Here is a 20,878-nt window from a genome sequence, read left to right as displayed (position 1 = left end):
CCATTTACATTGATAAATATCTAAATAATGATATTGAAGAGTTTATCAAAATTTGTTATGTTAATCTTGTCGTATGCTTATACAAATGGTTCATTTGTTAAATTTCGCCAGAAACATTTTCGACATCAATACTGAAACCGTTGTTTAGAAGCTTCGAGCCACTGTCACAATTAGTTTGTTGACAGAAGCCTTTGTTTTTACGGCAATATTGAATGAGCCTGCTTGTCGCAAGCTTATGAATATGCTTCACAAGCTGTACGAATATTTCGATACTAAATTGGTAGCACAATTTTTTCAGAGAAAATGTGAGTAAAAAATTATTAATCTTACTGTAGACTAATAATAATTCTGTTAATTGAAAGAATAGATAATAATAAACCTAAGAACTGTTCTTGCTGTTACAGTGGTGCTCTCGTGCAGTTATGTAACGTACAGTCGTATCAAGTTGGTTCACAGTGTTTTTTTTAAAAGCTGTACATTTCCTTATCACATTATTTGTAAAAATGAGCAGCGTGCATTAATGATGCTTGTTAAGATTGTATCAATGCTGAAATAGTTCATTTTTTGGTACTTTTTATTGTCAATGATACACTATAGTCATTAGTGAATATTTCAGCACTTGTACGTATTTTGAATCGAGCCTCAATTATTGATGGCCTAGCACTCCTGCAAGTGAAATGACTGGCTTCTTTGCAGTCAATACTATACTCACACCGTTGGAGCTTATAACTCGACTGATTGTGAGTTTGATTTTTGACTGATTGTCGAGACTGTTCATTTATATGAATAATCTTTTGTTGAAGTCTTAAATTCATTTGCAAACAGTCGAATAATGTTTTCCAAAATGGTTGAACTGGAAAGTTGAAATAATTGTAATTTTATGATGCAGGTGATATTTATTGTAAATAGGTAATTGGTTGTAATTTTTGAAGTGAACTTCTGCCAAAATGATGAAGAAATAATTGTTACAATTCGTTCTAAATTGGAGCGTAAAGAGTACCATAAACGTATGTTATTCCAAAGTTATTAATGGCAAAGGCAGTGTGAATGATTATTTCATAATAAGATATAAACAGTAGAATATTGACTACTTGAATATGGGATATCAAGCCAATATAATCAATTAGAAATGAATTTTTTTTCGTCTCTGCTACTGTTTAAATTAAAAATACCTTCACAGTCATTTCCTGCAAGTAAAGTAAGTAGTGATATTTTAAGGAAGAAAATATCATAACTTTCGAAATTATTTCAATCTTTGTTTTCTATGTTTGATTTCATGTTGCGTCACCGTTGTTTGATTATTTATTGATTCATTACGATTCATACCATTGATTTAATTCAAATTTATACGTATATAAAAATGCTTTTTGTGTTTGAGTTACTACATGTTATTCCAAATAATCAGAATTAGCAGTCTGCAGCTCTAAAACTGTATTACTTTTTCTGTCGAACTATTTCATTCAATAGTGACCCAAATATTACTTATTTTAATTCCAGCAGACAAGTTGACAAATTTGTACAAAAAATAGATGTTAAATTATTAATAGTCCTGTAGCTACTTGAATAAAATGCATTCCTGAATGTCGTGCTGTAAATTTTCACTATTGCTTTGACTTGGGGATAATGACAATTGATTCGATTTCGTTCGTTTGTTACATTTTATTTTTTTACAACCAGAGCATTCATCGAATTCGCTCATACTAATCACGCGAAACTATTGGTGAGTTGAGGAGTTGTTGAGAATATGTCTATTAATTGCTGGATACAAAATGCTCCCCATGTTTGTGCTCGTTCAAAGATATGTATTCATATCTTTGAGTGTAGCGACTAGAAAGTACGTTGAAAATTCGTCTTATATACAGGCTATCGATCAAGACAGACTTGACATGGTATCAATGTTGTTATGAAACGGAAGTATTATGTGAGCTGTATGTTACGTATGTGTAAGATTGATAAGAGAAGTGATTTGGTTTGAGATGTAACATATTATATTATATTGCAATTCATCCAGAGTTGATGTGCGTTTATGGGTAATACGGATAATGTGTATTATATATTATTATAATAATTAATGTCATTTACCACAATGATAATAAAATGTATTACGAAATCTACGCAACTTTCATCAGGTTTTTACAGTATGCGTGTTATCAACTAGCTCATATTTGTGTTCAGTTCTGAATTGTCTTTAGTAAATATTGTTGTAAACAAGGTCGTTGATACGGGTAATTTGCAAGGGTTTAATTTAGGCAACGTAAACCTAAGCGTGGAGCTATCTAGCTATAAGACGACTCGTGGTCAGTTGTCTAATTGTCATTCTTATACTATAAATCCTATTCGTTTGTCCTTTGATGGAACGGTCATAAAGGAATAACAAAGTACAAGGTTTATAATCGCTTGGAACAATATATTTAAAGAATGCTATACAAGCTGGTTGTCTACCTAATGATTTCGTAATAGTGCATTATTACGTTAATTATGAGTGAATGTTTATCTTAATATGTGGAAAAACTTTATTCTCGAGTATTGGAACACTGATTTTGAAGAATACAAGGCTTCTTTTCGTATAGCTCGACGTAGTGTTGTGCACAAAAGCATCCAGGATTGCAAACCTGTGGGTATAATAAAACAATGTAAAACAGCCTCCATTTGGGATTTAGTGAATAAATCAGACCAACTCGATCAAACTCACTTCAAAGCAAGAGACTTTCACGTTACGATTCATGCAATTCCTCACACAAGTCCTTATCAGGGATACAATCATCTTCGGCTACAAGTTTTAAAACATTTTTACAGTGCAATACGATATCTTGCAGCATTGCTTGTAGATAACACAAATATGGGAATTTTTTAAGATACAGGATCTCACCTCACACTTTATCAAAACAACTATGATATTTAGTTCTCAATGATGTGAGCTGATATCTTAATATTATAGATAGTAGAAACTTTGCTCATCTGCTCTAACGGTGATGAAAACTGCAGAAACAATTTGCACAACTATTATAGAACAGATGTGTACTTTCATTTTGATATAGTCGTAAGAATAATATTTTTTACATTTATTTTATTACTGGTGTTATCTTGGATTGTGGATTGCACCAAGTGCAGTATGTAAAGTGAATATTCATTCAAATTGCAGATATCTAGGTGATCGGGGATGTTCTTTTTGGCAGATGGTTTGGAGAGCATCAGTTTGAGCTTAACAGCAACGCAATTTGCAAATATAAATCCGAGTTATAAAATCGTTGACATTTTGAATGGGTTAAATATGCTAGTTATGTCTTAACAGATCCATGAAACAATAATAACATTATTTCAAGTAACTCCTAAGTTTGTATTTCATCAGCGATTTTTTGTCCTTTATATTAGTTTTAGTTATTACGAAGAGGAATTTCTTAGTCACGCGCGTTTAAACGATGTACTTGCATTTTTCCTGGTAATGAATCCGGTAGTTTTCGGAATAAAAGAGTTTTTTCGGCTTATTATTCTGGTCTTTTTCACGTTGCAAAATAAACATTTCAATGTTTTAATCACCTGTTTCTACAAGCCGACAATTGTCACGACGAATATCAAATATCGATGATTATTATATTTCCTACAACCATTTTTGTAAAAACTTGTTTGGGCTGAAATATCCGTCCTTTGTACATTCTTATTTTATCATAAAGAAAAATGCAAAAGTCTTCACAGCTAGATTTCGAATAATGAATAGTAATTAGTTGAAAAAGCTTAAGAATGATAAATTAAATATTGCTTCATGCTAATGAATACGATAATGCAAATGGAAGGTACTTAAACGAATTTCTGACCGTGTGAACGAATTCAAAACGTTCAAATATACGCGCCTTTACTAATTAAGGCAATGGCGCGGCTGTGCGGTGTTGCCAGTGAGCCACTGAAGTCATTCAGTTGTTCCAGTTGTCTAGTCCTCTTTTTTGCCGGTACTCTCGTCAAAACAATCGCCGATAATTTAAAATAATCCAACATTCATTTCAAAGTATCAACAATCATGACGATCAAGCGTGGCGCGTTGTTGGTCTTGGAAGGGTGCGACAGAGCTGGAAAATCCACGCAAGTCCAAAAATTGGTCACAGAGTTGACCGCACGTGGGATATCGGCAGAAGTCCGGAGATTTCCCGGTACGTTACTTTACCCAAATGATCATTACGCTGGGTGATATTTGTTAATAACTATTCTTAATATTGTAGTTTTGAATTTATCTCCTCTTTCGAAAATCAGTTATACAAGTTTGTTTACATTTTTTGTGTCTCTTCTCTTGTTTGAATACTTCTATATTGTATTGTCATAAGTCAACTTTATGTTTGTACGGATCAATGATAACTGTTTCAATATCGATTTTCAATTTTTCGTACTCCTCAACTATTGATTGACTAACGACTTCTGTTGTTATTTACGATTCACATATTTTCAATAACAAAGCCAAAGTTAAAGATATGTTATAAATTATTTCGACGTGTCTTTTCACATTTGATTGCAACCTGAAATTTAATCAGATGTTGTATGTACATCAAATCAATGTAAAACTAAAAGGTTTGACATTGTAGGTGATGAACAAGTTTCTTTGGCAATTCCTCAACTTTTGTTTAGAGTCAGAAACTATATATTCCCACCAACAAACGTCATACTCGCATAAACACATTATTCACATTTTTTCTTCTTTCCTTTACCTACACATCGTTGATATTGTGACACTGGGCAATTCATCAAATGTACAGTTGCATTTTAGGATCTTTATTATTACAATAACTCCCCCCTCGTTTACATGCTGTGGAAACTGCTAAATTGCAAATAGTTTTTACACACTATCGTTATTCCTTCACAGACAGAACAACCGAAGTTGGTAAGATGATAGATAAATATCTGTCACACGCAGTGGAACTTCCCGCAGAGACTGTTCACCTCTTGTTTTCATCAAATAGATGGGAAAACTGTACAGAGATGAAGAAAGCCATTCTATCTGGTACCACATTGATCGTCGATAGGTATGCATAAGCGAATGGATGGAAAATTTCTACGTGAAACGTTTTACCACTTTTAATTTTACGAATGAAACAACCAGCAATTCTATTCTTGGGTGAAGGTATGCTGGCTCTGGAGCTGCTTATACTGCAGCAACAACAGGGAAAGACCTCTCTTGGTGCAAAGAACCTGACCGAGGGCTTCCAAAACCCGATTTAGTCGCTCTTCTCGAAGTCAGTGAGGATGTACAGGCATCACGTGCCGGCTGGGGAAGCGAGCGTTTTGAACGTATTGAGCTGCAGCAAAAGATTTCGTCTAATCTTCATCAGTTAATGGACGAGAGCTGGGTAACCGTCAATGGTAATGATGATATCGATAAAGTACATGCAAAGCTGTTGACTCTGGCTCTTTCTACGATAGAAACGGTAAAAAATAAACCTTTAGGTGAGCTTTACAATTCTAAGCCACTTTGATGAAGTTTGTATTCATGTAATACTGTATTGTTTTCCGATTTATTCGTCTTTAGATTCACATAGACAGATCAGAACAGTTTTTTACACACTGAACCAACTTTACAGACAACTTGATAAGTTTATTTCCTGATCCGTGCTATTCTGGGCAAGTTATGTGTGTTATCATGACTCAATCATGATCACAATGACAATTCATAGTTTTTTCATGCTGTGTATAGTCATCAACAGATGGATGTGCAGTATGTTATATATATATTAGTGTACAATTACCAATAGCTGAATCTCGTCCTACTCACATGTAATTCTTCAAACTTCACTACATATTATTAATATGCTTAGAAATCCTGCAGGAAGTCCTTGCAATATCCACGATTCCATTTCTCCTTGAAACCGATTAGTATAGAAATATTTGACGAATTTACATTGACGTCTTCAACATCTGTGAAATTTTTTTTCCTTATTTATAGTCGTCAAATAAAATTCTGAATCCATTTTCCAAAATTGTCGGACAGTGTATTTTTTGATATTAGCATTGTGTTCATGCGTAGGGACAACACGTTACTTCAAATATTGCCAAGGAAAATACTAACTGTTGTATTAGATGCGAACCTAAATTGTTCACTCAATGAACAAATGTTCTGCAGACATTTTGAATGGAAATCGTAATGGCATTTTCATTGCTGCATGTAACACGTTTTTTACAAATGAAATTTCTTTAACGATTCTAGAGAGTTGAAGAAAACATTACCGAATGCGAATTTGTTTTTCTACAAATTTTTCGAAAATTTATTTCATCGTTTACGTGCATTCACACATGTAATTATTTTCAACTATTATAATCAACTATGATTATAGTTTCGTTTTCCAATCTATTGATTTCCTCTGGTTTGATTTCATTATAATAGACTCACAAAATCTCAAAAGGAAAACTTGAATAGTTAACCGATATTCGATGAGTTGGTAACAAAATGTCAATAGCTTTCTCGATTGTTTTATCTCAGCGTTTCAATCCCTCGTCGATGACAACCTAATAAGACTTAATAATTCACAGATCATGGGATTGTAACTTTGCGTAGGGCTCAACTCTACCAACTCTCTCCAGCCGCTTTAGCAGTCAAGTCTTGTTCCAAAGATTAGTCTTAAGTCGTCACGTTTTACGTGGTGTTGGGATAGGAATGAGACGATATCCCTGCTCTAACTTTGGTATTCAACTTTATTTTTGGATCAAACTTCATTCATGTATTTCCATTTACTGGGGCAATAAGCTCATTCTCGGAAATCGATTAGATAAGGATAATCGGCAAAGCGTCAAGAAACACTTAAAGTAAAGAAATAATTGCTGTGTTTTTTCCACCAAGCTTCTCCACCGTAAAAAATCCCCATTACTTTTTATAAGTTTGCGAATGTTGCTCAATGCAAAAGTCGAACCACATATGGTGCAACGATCCAAACGACGTATCAACGTGAAATCAGGCGATGAAAGAAAAACAATAAGTACCGCGAGATCATTTTGCTTGTGTTTTTCTTATCAGACACATTCTTTTTTCTGACGTGTATTCTGACCAATATTTTACATAGTTTTTAGTTTTACTACCCCGTTTTTGGAAAACGTCCGCGATTCTCACACTGCCCACGAGGTTCAAACACTGACACGTTGGCACTGGGATCGCGATGATGAGTCTGCGAAAAACTCCTCGAAGTACTAATGATAAGACTAAGATTGAGATCCTTCGTAAAAAACTCTTCCAATGGACGTGCGAACAACACGCTACCAATCAGCCGTTGAACAGGGAAATAGTTGGACGGAAAGCCGTCGATCTCTCACTCGAATTAGGCCTCGGAGGTAAGTCGATTTCTAATTCCACACCGTGATATCGGCATGCAATCTGCAGCTTATATCGACGGTGTCGCCTATTTCACAAGGTTGAAGCTTACAACGTAACATATTTGAAAATCTCTTAATACAGACGTTAAATTTTCGAAAAGATGGGTGACGATCTTCCTAAAGAAGTACGGTTTTTTACCGTCAATCGCTTCCACTCTGCATGATCCGGTCTTCAAGGACTATCGAGAGTGGATCGACCTGATGAGACCCCACATGTCTCAGTATCGGTACAAGGACGTCTTTCAGGTTGACGAGATCGGAATGTACCATAATATTTCCCCAGAGAAGATACCAGGAGAGGCGATCGGTTGCGTTACTTGCAGAAACGGAGAAGACAGGGAACATCGCGTTACCGTATTGCTTTGCTGCAGCGCATCGGGGGTCGAGAAACTGCCGCCATTGATATGCGGAAAATTCGATACTCAGGTGCAGGCTTACGACAGATGCAAATACTCTTTCAATCCGGACGCGTGGATCACTCGAGACGTATTCAGAGTCTGGATAACAGACTTAAACGCCCAAATGGCGCGATCGAACAGGAAGATTGTAATGCTGCTGAGCAGGAGTCGCGTCCATGCTCTAAAGGACACTGTCCTGTCGAATGTGAGCCTGATTTTCTTCCCAAAAGAGTTTCCCCCAAACTTGCAGCCGCTAAGGGCGAATATATTTCACTGCTTCAAAACGATCTACCGCCAGAGTTACACCGCGAGGAAGGTGACGATGGGGTCCAATTTTAATTGGACCTTCGCGGACACTATCGACAACATCGTAAATGCGTGGGAGAGCGTCTCGAAGGAATTTATCTTGTCCAGTTTTCGACGCGCGAATATCAGACGCGATAACGACACGCCAGAGATCATCTCCTGTCCCGAATGGGACCGCCTATATCCAGGCATTTCATTTCGCAACTATGTTACCTTCGACGATAATCTCAGCGTAAGCTTCTCGTCCATCAGCCGGCGGTCCCATCGTTTAGCAGAAGTATCAACTGCCTGCAAACATGGCTTGCAAACGTCATTCGCATCAGGGCACGATATCAGTGAGTCTTTTCATCAACCCAATGAAGTCGCAAGTGATTCCGAGTCTTTGGGCGAAGATGTGGTCGACGAGATATCGATGCACAGACCGGACGGAAATTCACTTCTGCAGGTATCATCCGTCGAACACGTAACTGATGGATTGGACGCGGAAAAGACAAGAACGACGTTTACCTTTTGGGGTGAAAACAGTCCCCGGATCTCGGATACGAACGAGGATACGCTTCTTCCATGCGTTGTTGATGTTGTTCGGAACATGGTCCGTAAGGCTGAGGACATTGCCGAGGATCGAGGGATCGACGAGGACGATACGGATCTTCAAGTGCAGGACGAAGACAGCGAGCGGAGGGTGACGGCAACGAGAAAAACAGTTCGGGGGGAAATTGACGGAGAGGAGGAAACTAACGACGACTCACGGGAGCCAACGGAGAAGCGATGGATGGGCGAAGAGGCATGGTTCAAAATATACGAGCATAGCTTCGTCTTCGGGGCTCCGGATGGTTCTCGGGGGACTGCTTCGGACCATCGTGCGGATGTGAAAACGGCCGCGATGCCACAGACGGGGATTAATTCGTTATAGAAAACCGAGGACCTGGAGAAGAGGAGCATCTTTACTATGAATCACACGCCCTCGATTAGACCGCAGAATTAGTAACCGTAGACCGACTTTTTCGCTGCTGTCTAAATCAATGAGATCTATGCCTGCAGTGCTCACGTCATTTTCAGAATTGATTAGGCTGAATGCGACAGGGAAATGACTCAATGAGTTGATCAAGTGCTGTAGTATTCAACAAAGTGTGCCTTCTTCGCCGGGGGACGAACAAAAATTACCTGTTTTTACTTCTTTGTGATATGATGTAATCAACTATAGAGAATTCATAAAAGGGCGAGATGTGTGAGAAATTTGTTTGTGCAATCGAATTACAGCGGCTCGCTATTTAGGCATGTAGTCCCTGTCAGGTACGGATTTGCGGGTTTTGAACCGGTTCGGTAATTTTATTAGCAGGCTCATCCATAACCCAAGAACTGTGGGAGGGGGTGGAGGGTTGTTTTTTGCAACAATAAACCAATCAATTCTAATCTTGAAATATTTGAGTATCAATTTTACGATCATAAACGATCAGATGTGAAAATGAATCCTTTAGGTCTAGCGCCAGGAGCGAAGGGGCTTTATCATCTGATTCTTTCATGGAAAATTGTCTTCGATTTTATATCGGTTAATCTATTTGCACAGAGTCGTCAATCTGAGGGAATTTATCCTCGATAATTTTTTCGTTCAACTTTAATCGAATTTATATTATCATCTCAAAAATATTAGTTGATACAATATTCTTGTTTAATATTTTCAAACTTCCTGAAAAATATTTAGTAACTCGACCGGCCCTTCGTCGATGATTACAACGAATGACTTATATGGCTAGACAATCCTGCTTCTTCTTCAGAATAATGCTTTACACTTTACTCTACTTTCTGTAAAAAATAATTTATTTCTTCGCAAACAATTGAGCTTTAAGTTTCGCAATTATTACGTCATGGCTTGCAATGGTGTTATAAAAATTCTAATACTTGCCACATTATTCGATTTTTCTCCAACGTACAGGGAGGTTAGCTATTCTTCATCTGAAAGTTGTTCGGGTACATCGAGAAGTGGAAAGTTGGAGTGTAAATAGTGAGTTTTCCTGAACCAGCGTGAAAGAGATTGGAAGTCGCACCATAAATCGGACTAGCTGAATGTTGTTTTCTTTCCACTAGCTAATCCACTATACCTACCGCAAAATTTTGTCACGGTTTCCACTCGCCACTTTCCGACTTTCGCGCTTTTACACATCCCAGCGAAGTTTAAGTAGATTAGGCTAAGCTGGGTGAGGCAAACTACAATAGCTGCGCTGCAGGTTTCATTCTCGTCGATTCTAGAACTGCGGTGAAGAAATACTCTGAGCCATAATATGGCAGCTTTGCCGCTTAGGTCGCCCATAAATATCCCATATCCCACGCATATACGTGTCAGGGATGATCGGGAAATTATGAGGCGCAAATGTCAAGGGTAGATCAATCACTGCGTGATTTTCACCCGGAATATCGATGAGGCTTGCGGTATATCGGCGCAGAGGTTTGCCCTGTTCGCAAAAGAAGTCAGAACGAAGTGAAACTTTTTCTGCATTTTATACACCCTACATCTACGATTACAAATTGAAAATGAAAGAGAAATTTCTTATATCGGATTTGTTGAAAATCGTGCAAATTGACTTGACATTGAATCGAGAAATGTGTGTCCGAAATAAATCACTTTGATATCGCCAAAAATCAATTTCGTAAAGTATGGTGGACGATATTGTCGAGTTTTTAGCGAATCGATAAATGATAATAACGTTCGTTTTTTCCAATCATGAAACGTTTTTTCAGTTAGATATGTAATATTCACAATTTTCACGCTAGAAAATACAGATTCGAGTTTGATTCTATGAAAAGATCTCTTTAAATTTGAAAGAGCTATTCTCCATTGTTCGGAAAATTTTATCGTAATTATTGAAGAAAGTTATAAAACGACGGGGAATCATCGATACGACAATTGCTTCAAGAATACGAATTTCCTTATAGTTATTAAAAACAGCTTTCAAAAACCAGACTCGAACATGAAATACTTGTTGTACCTCCTTGATTATAACTCAACCTAACTCGCCAGACTAAAAAGAAAGAGCTGAACGGCAGTCCATCGCGAGAGCCAGACAGCTAGGCTACAACTGCCCGTTGTAACTGATTAATTAATGTCTGAAGCGGATTATACTTGTCGGGAAACCTACACCGGCGTCAGACTATTACTTCTCATCAGTGTCACTCGACAAATTGACCTTTAATCGTTAAGTTCGAATGTTCCCTTCAAGAAATTGAAGAAAAACTTGCATACGTTTAATCAAGGATCTCGATCGTCTCTTCATCTCACCTGCAAGAAGGCGGAGAACAAATCCAAACTAATTCGGTTTAATGTAAAACTCCATTTTGGTATGGTACTGATCACGTAAACACAAGAGTCAATTAGTCTTGTCCTGAATTTCTCAGAGGTAATTAAGATTGTTGGCCAATAATCGATACTCTATATTATTTTTATCAACATAATAGAATAATCGTACCTTGAGTATTTATTATACCGTTATACTCGTGAGCTACGGAGTTTTAAGTAAAAAATACTGGAATCATATAAAAAGGTTTCGATATCTATGCTTCGTTTCAACTTTCAAATTATCCAAAAACGGTTAAAAATCCAAGGGATCTGTTCGATTTCACTTCACGATAGCTCACTTTAATCAACTAATTTTAAGACTATGTACTACAAGTTCGTCGAAACATTTTTCTTATCACATTGAATATTTAATTTCACAACATTGCACCGATATTCGATCATGACTAACAAGTGGCAATATTGACATGACTAGGATTACGAAATAGAACAACAAACAAATCGTAGGCAGTTACACGGTATTGTAAGGTACGCGAAGATCCGACGTCTCGCAAATTTTACTTAACGTTTCCCGGCATAGCGTCACGGAACGATGGTCGTTACAACGCCAGGATGCTATGTAATTTGCCAAACATCCAGCAGATGAGAATTGTGCAGGACGTCTTGTTGGCGCCAGGGTGCCGGACAATACTCCCTGGAAAATGTGCATCTCATTACCTTTCGCGAGGGCAACGCTCGATATGTCTCTGAGTTGGTTGCACCTTGGGGGGTTGGATTTCCCTCGCTCTGCAAACTGCTCGATATATACTGCCCAGAATTCTCCCTCGCTGTACGTGAGAAGCTTAGGAATTACATCGGCGGATGAGTCCAATTTTTCCTTAATCAAATACCTTATTTAAAGGAGTATGAAAATTTTCCACTGCCATCCCGTTTTGGTCGGTTCTTACATCGATGAAATTTCTCTTTATTGTCACATCTTTAATTAATACTTGCACAGATATTTTCACGTACACCTATAAGAAACACAGTTCGAATTACACTTTCTCTTCCTAATTTAATACCCCAGAGTTTCTGAGGTCCAAAAATGGATCTGTACGTAAATTCTGAAACAGAGCTCCTGTATCAAAAGGTATTACCGAAAGACGTTTCATAAACTCTGGAAAAACACTCTATTTTGTTTTCCCCGTAATTGTTAATTAGGACAAACCCCATGGTGTGTACGGTTTGTAATTGAACGCGGAAGCCTTTCCTTCCTGCAAGTTAGAGTTTACCCTCGGCTTCAAGCATGCTAGAGATATTCAAGCCCCTCATCAATCAACGATAATCGCTTGCTCTCAGTATCAGGAGGGCTGCAGGTATCAGTATAACTGATTTTATCATCAGCATTCTACGGACCCAGCTCGCACTGAATTAGCTCGGCAGAAGTTTCGTGGGTTTAAGAAGAGCGACTGCGAGATAATCAGTCCATTTTACTTAGGGATAAAAGTTGGAATTGGAAGTTGGGAAAACAGTTGGATAAAGAGCAATAAACAATCGCCACTAGCATCTTCTCTCCATCCTTGTCAGTTCTTGTCGTCGATTCTGGATTGCGTGATGAATGAAACGCGTTCATTATAGCGTTGCAGAAGAGTGGAGAAAAAAAAACCTAAGCCAATCACTATCAATCACTGATGTCAGGATAGTCTTTACGAACACTATGCTCGTTGTAAACTTTATCCCTCGACGATCATTTTACAGGAATAGCCTGAAATAACATTCGATAACTTAGATGGAAAGCAATCATGTGGCCAATATCGGTTCCGAAACGGAAAATTCAGGGTCGACAGAGTAGACATTGAGCCTTTGAGAATCCACAACTGTCTAAATAAAGGCAAAACTGGGTACATGGAGATGTTTTTTCCCCTCGGAAGGATAAAAATTTTTGGAACCAGCGCTGGAACGGTATCCTAACGTTTCTGAATCGTAATCGAAATATTTACATCATCATGCTACGTCAAGTATGGAAGGGAAAATTTGGCAAATGCCATTTTGCGGAGTACGTGTGTCACCTGTACATGTTATCATTCCCTTCTTCGAATACTTTGCGGATACGAAATTGCTGTTTTCAAGTGTGCATGACAAGTCCGGTGCGTCAGTTCCAGCAAAGTAATTGTTTTGTTTTGAAGGCATGTTCGATTGCTGTTCGTTTATGCGAATGATATATTGATTTCCGGCAGTGATAGCGCATACCGGAGCAACACGTCCCCTCATTGGCAGTTAACGTTCCATCGTGAGTCTCGTCGCACCTTCGGCAGCTCGTTCGATCGATATAATACTTATATTCGCATTAATCGACTTATTGTTGTTGTTGTTCACGACGGTCAGGCCAAGTCCTCAGAAACACGTGGTAAGATAGGCTCCTTCACGTTGTTTAAACTGTAAATTTTCGAAAGGGGTTGACGTGGAACGATTGCCCCTCTAGCTCGTTTATTCTCCCTCTCATCTACGGAGGAACAGATATGGATGGACGCTATATGTTGCTTGCTCGAGCATAACCGACCCAAAGCTGTTCTACAAATTGATATAGTAATAAAGTTACATACCCGGTGTACACCAGGATTAACTATCCGATCACTATGCATATAGCGAGATAAAGCAGCCCGGGATTATTGAGGAAAATTAGGAATATACTCCTCTCGATTGAAGTTGTTTCGGGTTTGATTACATTCTGGTACGTTTTTGAACTGTTTGAGCTTTCAGGTTAGATCCGGGTTATTTGTTTTCTGTTGCAGCGATTGCGGTAGTTTTGCAAATCTTGTTATACGATAATAAATCATCGTTGAATAATGAAGAGCGCGTTACGTGCGTATACTTGCTATTTTATAAACACATTTTTTTTTTTTTTTTATGTTCAAATTCCTTTGTTTTAGATACAATGAATATGGTTGGGCCGTTCATTTTAATTACAAGTTAGTATTGTCTCAAAGTGCGAGATAATTCATGCCTACGTTGATCCTGATGAATTCTTAATGTTCAGTTTATTCAATAACTAATCCTTCGTCACACTGTTATTTTTTTATACACGGTTCCCATTGTGGACACTTAAGTGTTCGGATTTTATTTTACAGGGAAGAAATCACCGTCAAGAAATTTCGAAAAAATTCTTGAATATAGAAAAATATGTGTATTTCATATTCCAACAGGTTTTGCATCGATATCTTTTGCTGATTCTTTGGAAAAAAAAATTCTTAAAGTTAGATAGTTATGGAAGATAGAATAGCGCTAAAGTGTTCACAGTGGGGATGGAAGATTGAGAGACTTTTGTCGCTTTACGATCAATTCAGTGCTTCCCTTACACTCGGAAACAGGTCAGCTATTAACAGATCTGCAGAAATTGCCCGCGTGTTTCACGGCTAAAAAGTGATTTATGGACATCGATTTGTTGGACATTATGATATTAGGTATTCAGACTGAATTCGCGAACTTGTTACTCAAAGTCAAAGGAATAGCGGAATAGTCATACCTATGTTACGTGCCACGTGTGTTGAACGTATTGAACGCGAAATGCTCGCTGGGCAATTCTGCGCGTAAGTCATTTGTCAAGATTATATCGCTGGCGTGGTGTAGAAACACTTGAGAAAAAAAGTATATCTAGCAAAATACTCAAGTTTGCCGGAGTGTAAGTTAACAGGATAAAACGGCCGCACGAGTAAAGCTCGCGTAATCTTTCTGCCGTACAATTGTGTTTCTATCATCGTGTCTTGGTTGAAATTTCATTTTCCTCCGGGTAATTAATCGAATTGTCGATCTCTTCGATTTAATTTTTTTGTAATATGTTATACTAGACTCAAAACTCAGACTCATTAAACACTTTAAGTGGGTAAAGCAACCATCCAAAGTAAGGCAAGTCAAGAAGCGATTTGGTAGTTTCTTTTTTATTTTTTTGAAATTAAAAAAAAAAAGAAAATTACATTTTTCATTTCTCGCTAAGAAAAAACTTTTCCATTTGGATTGTTTGAAAAATATTACGTTCTCGTGGGTGAAACTGTCACATCACCTCTTGACACGTCTTACTTTGCAGGGTTGTTTCATCCCCTTAAAGTGTTTAATGGCAAATATTTAATTTTAAACCAAATTCTGGCACCGTGCTTTGGATCCTAATCATGAATCATCAATTTTAATTATCATTAATCATACGAATCAGTAAAAAGATCAGAACGAAGCCCCGTGAAACGAGCACGCGAAATCAGTGTTGCCTACAGCCGGTGCCCGATAATCTCAGTCTGACGCATCGTCTTCGTCAAAGTGACGCCGAGGGGTGAACAATTAGTCCTTCGACTTTCAGAGGACAGCGTCGAGCGAAAGGAGTGAATTATGCATGTGTCACGGGGGGTCTTCGACGTTGAATCCGCCGTGAGGAAGCTGTCTTCTCGTTTTCGTCGTCATCCTGGGCAAGTTTCACGACTAGAATGGCCCGTAATTTCGGCTGTTCGTCCTTTATTCTACGTCATTCGATTTATCGGACACGCTCCGTTGGAGATTCGTGACGACCGTTTCGTATCCTGGACTTACGGAATTTTTTACTCCATACTCTGCTGCATGCTTCACACTTACCTTCTCTACATCGTTCTCCGCAAATTCACCGGCATCGAAAGAAACACACCGATTCTCGACGTCACCGAAACTGCGAAGGTGTGTATGTAACTTTATTGCATTCTTCAGTTTCAAACTTTCACTCGAATCGCTTTAGTTTATAACGGCAAAGGACAAGGGTTACAAATTCTCCGATTATTGAAGGCGAAACTCACCGAAGTAGAACGCAATAGATCGTGGAATGTTACTTACTGCATTTTCAGACAAATGGATATACTTATTTAACGTTCGTTAACCTTGATCTGGTATCGTGTGCGGCATAATCGCAAACTTTGTGCAAAGTACAGCTTATATGCGACCGAGTTTTTCATCCGCTTGAAAAGCTGCCTACGTTTAATAAAGAGACAAATTTCCGACAGTTCTTTGCTAAGTCATTTAAACATTAAGCCTCACCGTTTCGGAAAGATAATAATTAAATTTTATTCATATCCTACAACCGTGAAGGATTGCGAAGAATTATTTTCGAAAGGTCTCAATTCCAGTGGCATCGTTGCACTCAGACTCTGAAAGAAGCGGTAAATTCGAAGAATTTAAACAAGCTGTTTGATGTCATGAAACAGGTTTTGAACATGTTTGACTCCAGCTGGCACGGCCAGCCCTCTAAGGGATTTCTTGGCTTCTCGCGAAGCTCCAGACAAACACGCTTCAATAAATTTCGGTACAGCATACTCGGGAAAAATTGCTTGAATTTTGAGACACGTATAATCTTTTCACCACATTACAAAAAAGAAAAAAAAAATGCAGACTAACAGTAAAATCAATTTCTGGCCATGCAGGTGATCTCTAATTACTCAGTCTTGATGCTGAACATCCTGGGATCTCTTTGGACGCGAAAGGAACTCGCCGAGGTGACGAACATCATGAAGCAGTTCGATACAAGGATGCGTTATCTCGGTTATCCGCTAAAGGAAAGATCCGTGAAAGTTTGGGTCTTCTTCACGTTCGTTTTCAGCTTCATCGCCTGGGCCGTTATCGTCGGGACGGGCATTATCGCCTTCCATGAATCCTTCGTTGAAAACATGATCTACATTCTGGGCTACGTGACGAACTCATTCAGCACAATAAAGTTCTCAGGCATTGTGCTTCTGCTCGGACAACGCTTTCGACATCTGAACGAAGTCGCTCAACGTAGCAAGGACTCGTCAACTTTGCCCACGCAAAAGTACCTCGGGGTAGATTTCAGAGTAAGTTACATAGTGCTTCAGAGCAATAGTAAAATGGAGTTCACGCAATTGCGGAAATGAAGAAGAGAACTGAAGACAGCGATTGGCCTGACGATGATCAGGCTCTGATGTTTGCTTACATTTTCCTCTTATTTCCTTATCGAAGGTGATACATCAGCTGCACAACAGCCTAATGAACGCGAGCGAGAGTCTGAGTCGTCAGTACTCTTGGCCCCTTTTGGCATGGTTGATAAATCTCTGCGGCCACAGCGTGGCCAATCTGTACTTTTTGATTGACTGGCTTGTATCGACGACAGACACAGTGGACACGCGGTGGTCCCTCGTCGCCTGCATCGCTTGGTGGGTCGTCGTTTTTGGATCTCAACTTCTGCTGCTTCACATCACCTGTCACTATACTTCGAGCGAGGTTACTATCCCTCAGATTTCGGGTTACTTTACAAATCGAACCGTCTCGTTAGTAGTAAAATGCTCAAAAATTAACTCCTGTTTACCATTCAGGCAAACAGCATAGGCTCGATCCTGTTCAACTGGAAGTCTTCCACCATCAGACGTAGCTACGTGAGGAAATATTTAAAATTCTGAGTATAATAATAGCTTGGATTCATTTTTAAAGTACATTTTATTATTTATTTATTTATTTTACTTTTTTTTTTTTTGTATAGAGAATCGAATCTTCTCTGCATCTCATCAATCGTAGGTTGAACTTTTCTGCGGCTGGCTGCTTCCACGTAAACTTGCCTCTCCTGCGCTCCGTAAGTTTGTGGAATTGGTCGAACACTTTCAATCGATATTTAATGCATCTGTAAGTTATTTAAACTTCTTGGAACTGAACGAACCTTCTCGTTCTATTGCTGTTTCAGATCACCGCTCTCCTCACAACGTATCTCGTACTCTTGTTGCAATTTCAGGCCTAAATAACATGCCGCCTTTTCTTGTGTCAAATACAACTTTGAGTGGCAACCACTGTTCATTCATGTAACACACTTACTCTCTTCGAACGCTGTACGGTTGCCAAAAACTTCGACGACTAGGAGGGGGAGACAGCAAAAACAGCTCTTGGCCTCTTTCCGGCTTTTCCCCAGCAATCCGAAGCTCGTTTTTGCGGACGACGGTGTGTTTTCTCTGAGGATTATCGACCGAAAGGCAATTACGATGAAGGTCCAAAAACCTAAAGAGTCTCGCCAAGAAGTGCAGAATAAAGATGGTTATTCCCTTTTTTGATCGTGTTACTAGTCTCGTTTGCACATCGGCAAAACACCCTCAGCCAAACCTTAGAATTTCCATTTCTTCCCATTATTCCAAAGCATGTGTGAAGTGAACTTGCGATTAATAAATTTGAACGAGTTCCAAAATTATTCGATTCGCGATGATATGTTCTTAGGCTTTATCTTATGAAACCTTCGATTCGTCAAAGACAATGATTGAAAAAACTAAATGAACTGGCAAAGTTGAAGAAAAAAGAGAGGCAATTTTAAAATTCAGGTTTGTACCAATCGTGCTGGGCAAAGTACGCAATTTAAATGTTTTATTGGGTGTCTGCCTTAATTTTTACGAGATATTTATGGCCGCGCAAAGTGCGGTTGGTCCGAATTACCGTCTGCAGGTTACACAGGTACATTAAACCTGTCCTTAAGAAGAGTGAAATCGTTCGAGTGATTGGTTCGAAATTATAAAAAAAAAAAAAAATTTCTAAAAGATATTTTCTCTATTTTTGAGTCCGCTATCCAACTTTTAGTACGGCAAGAAATTTCGCCTAGTGAATCCAAGCTTTTGAGAGGTGAAGGAGCTTAATGGGATTTGCCTTAAAGAAACAGGAAATTCTTCGCGGAAAATAACAAATAGAAATTAAAAAAATTTTATCTCTTCATAAGATTAAAAATGTCGAAAAACATGATTTGGAGAGCTAAATATCGAAAGAATTAAATCGGACTGGTTGTAAAAAATAGAAAATTTTTCGTATAAACTTATTGGTCATGTGAAGAAATTTAACCCCCACCCTAAAGCCAAATCGATTATGCCATGAAGTTGAATTTTTGATGTTTCTCACGCTTCACTTGCTGATTCGCGCTTTATCGCACGAACTGGTCAATGGGTGCAAAGCTTGTCTTTGGCTCGCGACCAACTTCAGCAAAAAGCCATATTATTCTGAAGTCAAATTTGTTGGGTTAAATTTAACCAACTAGGATTCACGTTTATTATCAATTCGTGCAGACGTCCAGATGGTAACATTCAACGATAATTAGCATAGCTTACACAGAGGCACGATTCAGATTTTGAAGGATAAGTAGGATTGTCATCAAGGCTTATTACAGCCAAACAAATGATCTGGAAATGTAGAATTGATGTGTACACTTATTAAAGTATTTATACACGTTTAAGTAGCAGAAAAGCTTGAGGGATTTTTACTTTAAACCGTTGGTTGTGTTTGGTGACCCGCAGGATCCATTTTGGTGCAATCATCTGTGAAGGAAATATTTACAGTCCAGTGACTACAGGTGCCGATATTTCGAGAATGCACAGGACACTAACTCCGTCGTGCAAAGATATTTCTCATCGATTTTCAACGAAATAAGTAACTTTGTTCAGGTCCCATTTCAACAAAATGGTTTTCCATTTTTAACTGAAAAAAAATTTCATCTGCTAGTATTGAAAAATTATTAGGGGCTAAAATTTCATAGACGTTACACCTACACAATTAAAAAAGGTTGGACAGAGTCCAAAGGTACGATGATACGCGTGATTAGGAAAAAGAACAATTTTTGAAATTCCTAAACGTACGATCTTATCTCTCCGATGTAATCAATCAATGTTTAAGGAATTTATCAAACGGGATGAAAAGTGTCAAAAGAAGCAAGCTCGGTTAACGAGTAAGGCAACACGTATATGCATGGTGTATATATATATATATATACACACATATATATATATATTCTCCAGGGATATTGGCAATATTTTCCAAAGAAGATCGATAAAATTTCAGACCGAGAGAAGCTACCATTGAATATAATACCGATTGAGCATTCGCAGTACCGTCGCTTGCTTTTATCGCAATGAATCGAGAAACTTAGTCTAGTCCCCTTAGGGCAAAGCCTGGTTGTTGGCCGATTGACTTTGGCTGTAGGAAAAAGATACGGTCCAAGGTTAACAGGGATCCTCGCCAAACGAGGTCTATTCCAATCGGCAATTTCCCGAAGGAGCAAACTTTAAACCAGATTCTCGGAATCGCGGATCCGCAACTTCACATCGTAATTCGCGAAACTGAAGGCTGGATATAAAAATTTTCAGGATAGAAAAGTTTATCCACTCATGTACCAAAAGGTTACTCGTAAATTCTGCGGAGTATAAAATAGGGATGCATGGCTGTTAAAAAAGGACTCGTCGATAACTGAATTTGAAAAGTCTAGCGTTCCTTCGATCTTTCGCTCATCTTTATCGCAATTCAATTCGCGATTTAGGGACACTTGTGTTACGTGATATAATTTCTTGCACAATTACTGCGCATTGTTTGGACTTGGCTCACCTTAATAATCACCCTGTCATCCGTTTTGCGTGTAACTATTTGTGGGGTCAAGTCAACACCAGCAATCCCCTGCAGGTCGACATCCATTAGACTGCTCTGTACACAGCAGCCGCTTCGCGTTTAAACGGCATTCGTTATGCAGCCAACACTTAACACGCATTCATCCGCTTGCCAGGACATCTTCGCGATAAGTCACTTCCCTTCGCTA

At 38.5% G+C, this 20,878-nt stretch overlaps 3 protein-coding genes across 3 annotated transcripts; all 3 read left to right on the top strand.

Annotated features, from left to right (window-relative positions):
* The first annotated feature begins 3,934 nt into the window (after positions 1 to 3,934).
* Positions 3,935 to 5,470, top strand: LOC124406614 (thymidylate kinase). Its single transcript, XM_046882080.1, has 3 exons — positions 3,935 to 4,142; positions 4,847 to 5,006; positions 5,105 to 5,470. The coding sequence occupies exons 1-3, from the start codon at positions 4,013 to 4,015 to the stop codon at positions 5,454 to 5,456; spliced, it is 642 nt and encodes a 213-aa protein (XP_046738036.1). The 5' UTR covers positions 3,935 to 4,012; the 3' UTR covers positions 5,457 to 5,470.
* A 1,637-nt stretch (positions 5,471 to 7,107) lies between these two features.
* On the top strand, positions 7,108 to 9,314 carry LOC124407206 (tigger transposable element-derived protein 6-like). The gene is made up of 2 exons (XM_046883093.1): positions 7,108 to 7,299; positions 7,424 to 9,314. Exons 1-2 carry the CDS (start codon positions 7,128 to 7,130, stop codon positions 8,956 to 8,958), a joined length of 1,707 nt encoding a protein of 568 aa, XP_046739049.1. The 5' UTR covers positions 7,108 to 7,127; the 3' UTR covers positions 8,959 to 9,314.
* Positions 9,315 to 13,749: 4,435 nt separating this feature from the next.
* Positions 13,750 to 18,255, top strand: LOC124406758. Its single transcript, XM_046882335.1, has 7 exons — positions 13,750 to 13,899; positions 15,659 to 16,005; positions 16,743 to 17,150; positions 17,296 to 17,556; positions 17,649 to 17,708; positions 17,813 to 17,902; positions 18,011 to 18,255. The coding sequence occupies exons 2-7, from the start codon at positions 15,688 to 15,690 to the stop codon at positions 18,062 to 18,064; spliced, it is 1,191 nt and encodes a 396-aa protein (XP_046738291.1). The 5' UTR covers positions 13,750 to 13,899; positions 15,659 to 15,687; the 3' UTR covers positions 18,065 to 18,255.
* Positions 18,256 to 20,878: the final 2,623 nt, after the last annotated feature.

This window comes from Diprion similis, chromosome 6 (assembly GCF_021155765.1).
Source record: "Diprion similis isolate iyDipSimi1 chromosome 6, iyDipSimi1.1, whole genome shotgun sequence".
Lineage (NCBI taxonomy): Eukaryota > Metazoa > Arthropoda > Insecta > Hymenoptera > Diprionidae > Diprion > Diprion similis.
The sequence above is the reverse complement of the archived record's forward strand: the minus strand, read 5'-3'. Positions and strand labels throughout refer to the sequence as shown.

Coding starts and splice junctions, on each gene's coding strand:
- LOC124406614 (XM_046882080.1), top strand. CDS start 4,013: ATGACGATCAAGCGTGGCGCGTTGTTGGTCTTGGAAGGGTGCGACAGA. Junction 4,143..4,846: donor AGAAGTCCGGAGATTTCCCG/GTACGTTACTTT, acceptor ATTCCTTCACAG/ACAGAACAACCGAAGTTGGT. Junction 5,007..5,104: donor ACCACATTGATCGTCGATAG/GTATGCATAAGC, acceptor TCTTGGGTGAAG/GTATGCTGGCTCTGGAGCTG.
- LOC124407206 (XM_046883093.1), top strand. CDS start 7,128: ATGATGAGTCTGCGAAAAACTCCTCGAAGTACTAATGATAAGACTAAG. Junction 7,300..7,423: donor ACTCGAATTAGGCCTCGGAG/GTAAGTCGATTT, acceptor CTCTTAATACAG/ACGTTAAATTTTCGAAAAGA.
- LOC124406758 (XM_046882335.1), top strand. CDS start 15,688: ATGCATGTGTCACGGGGGGTCTTCGACGTTGAATCCGCCGTGAGGAAG. Junction 17,151..17,295: donor ACCTCGGGGTAGATTTCAGA/GTAAGTTACATA, acceptor TCCTTATCGAAG/GTGATACATCAGCTGCACAA. Junction 17,557..17,648: donor GTCACTATACTTCGAGCGAG/GTTACTATCCCT, acceptor TTTACCATTCAG/GCAAACAGCATAGGCTCGAT.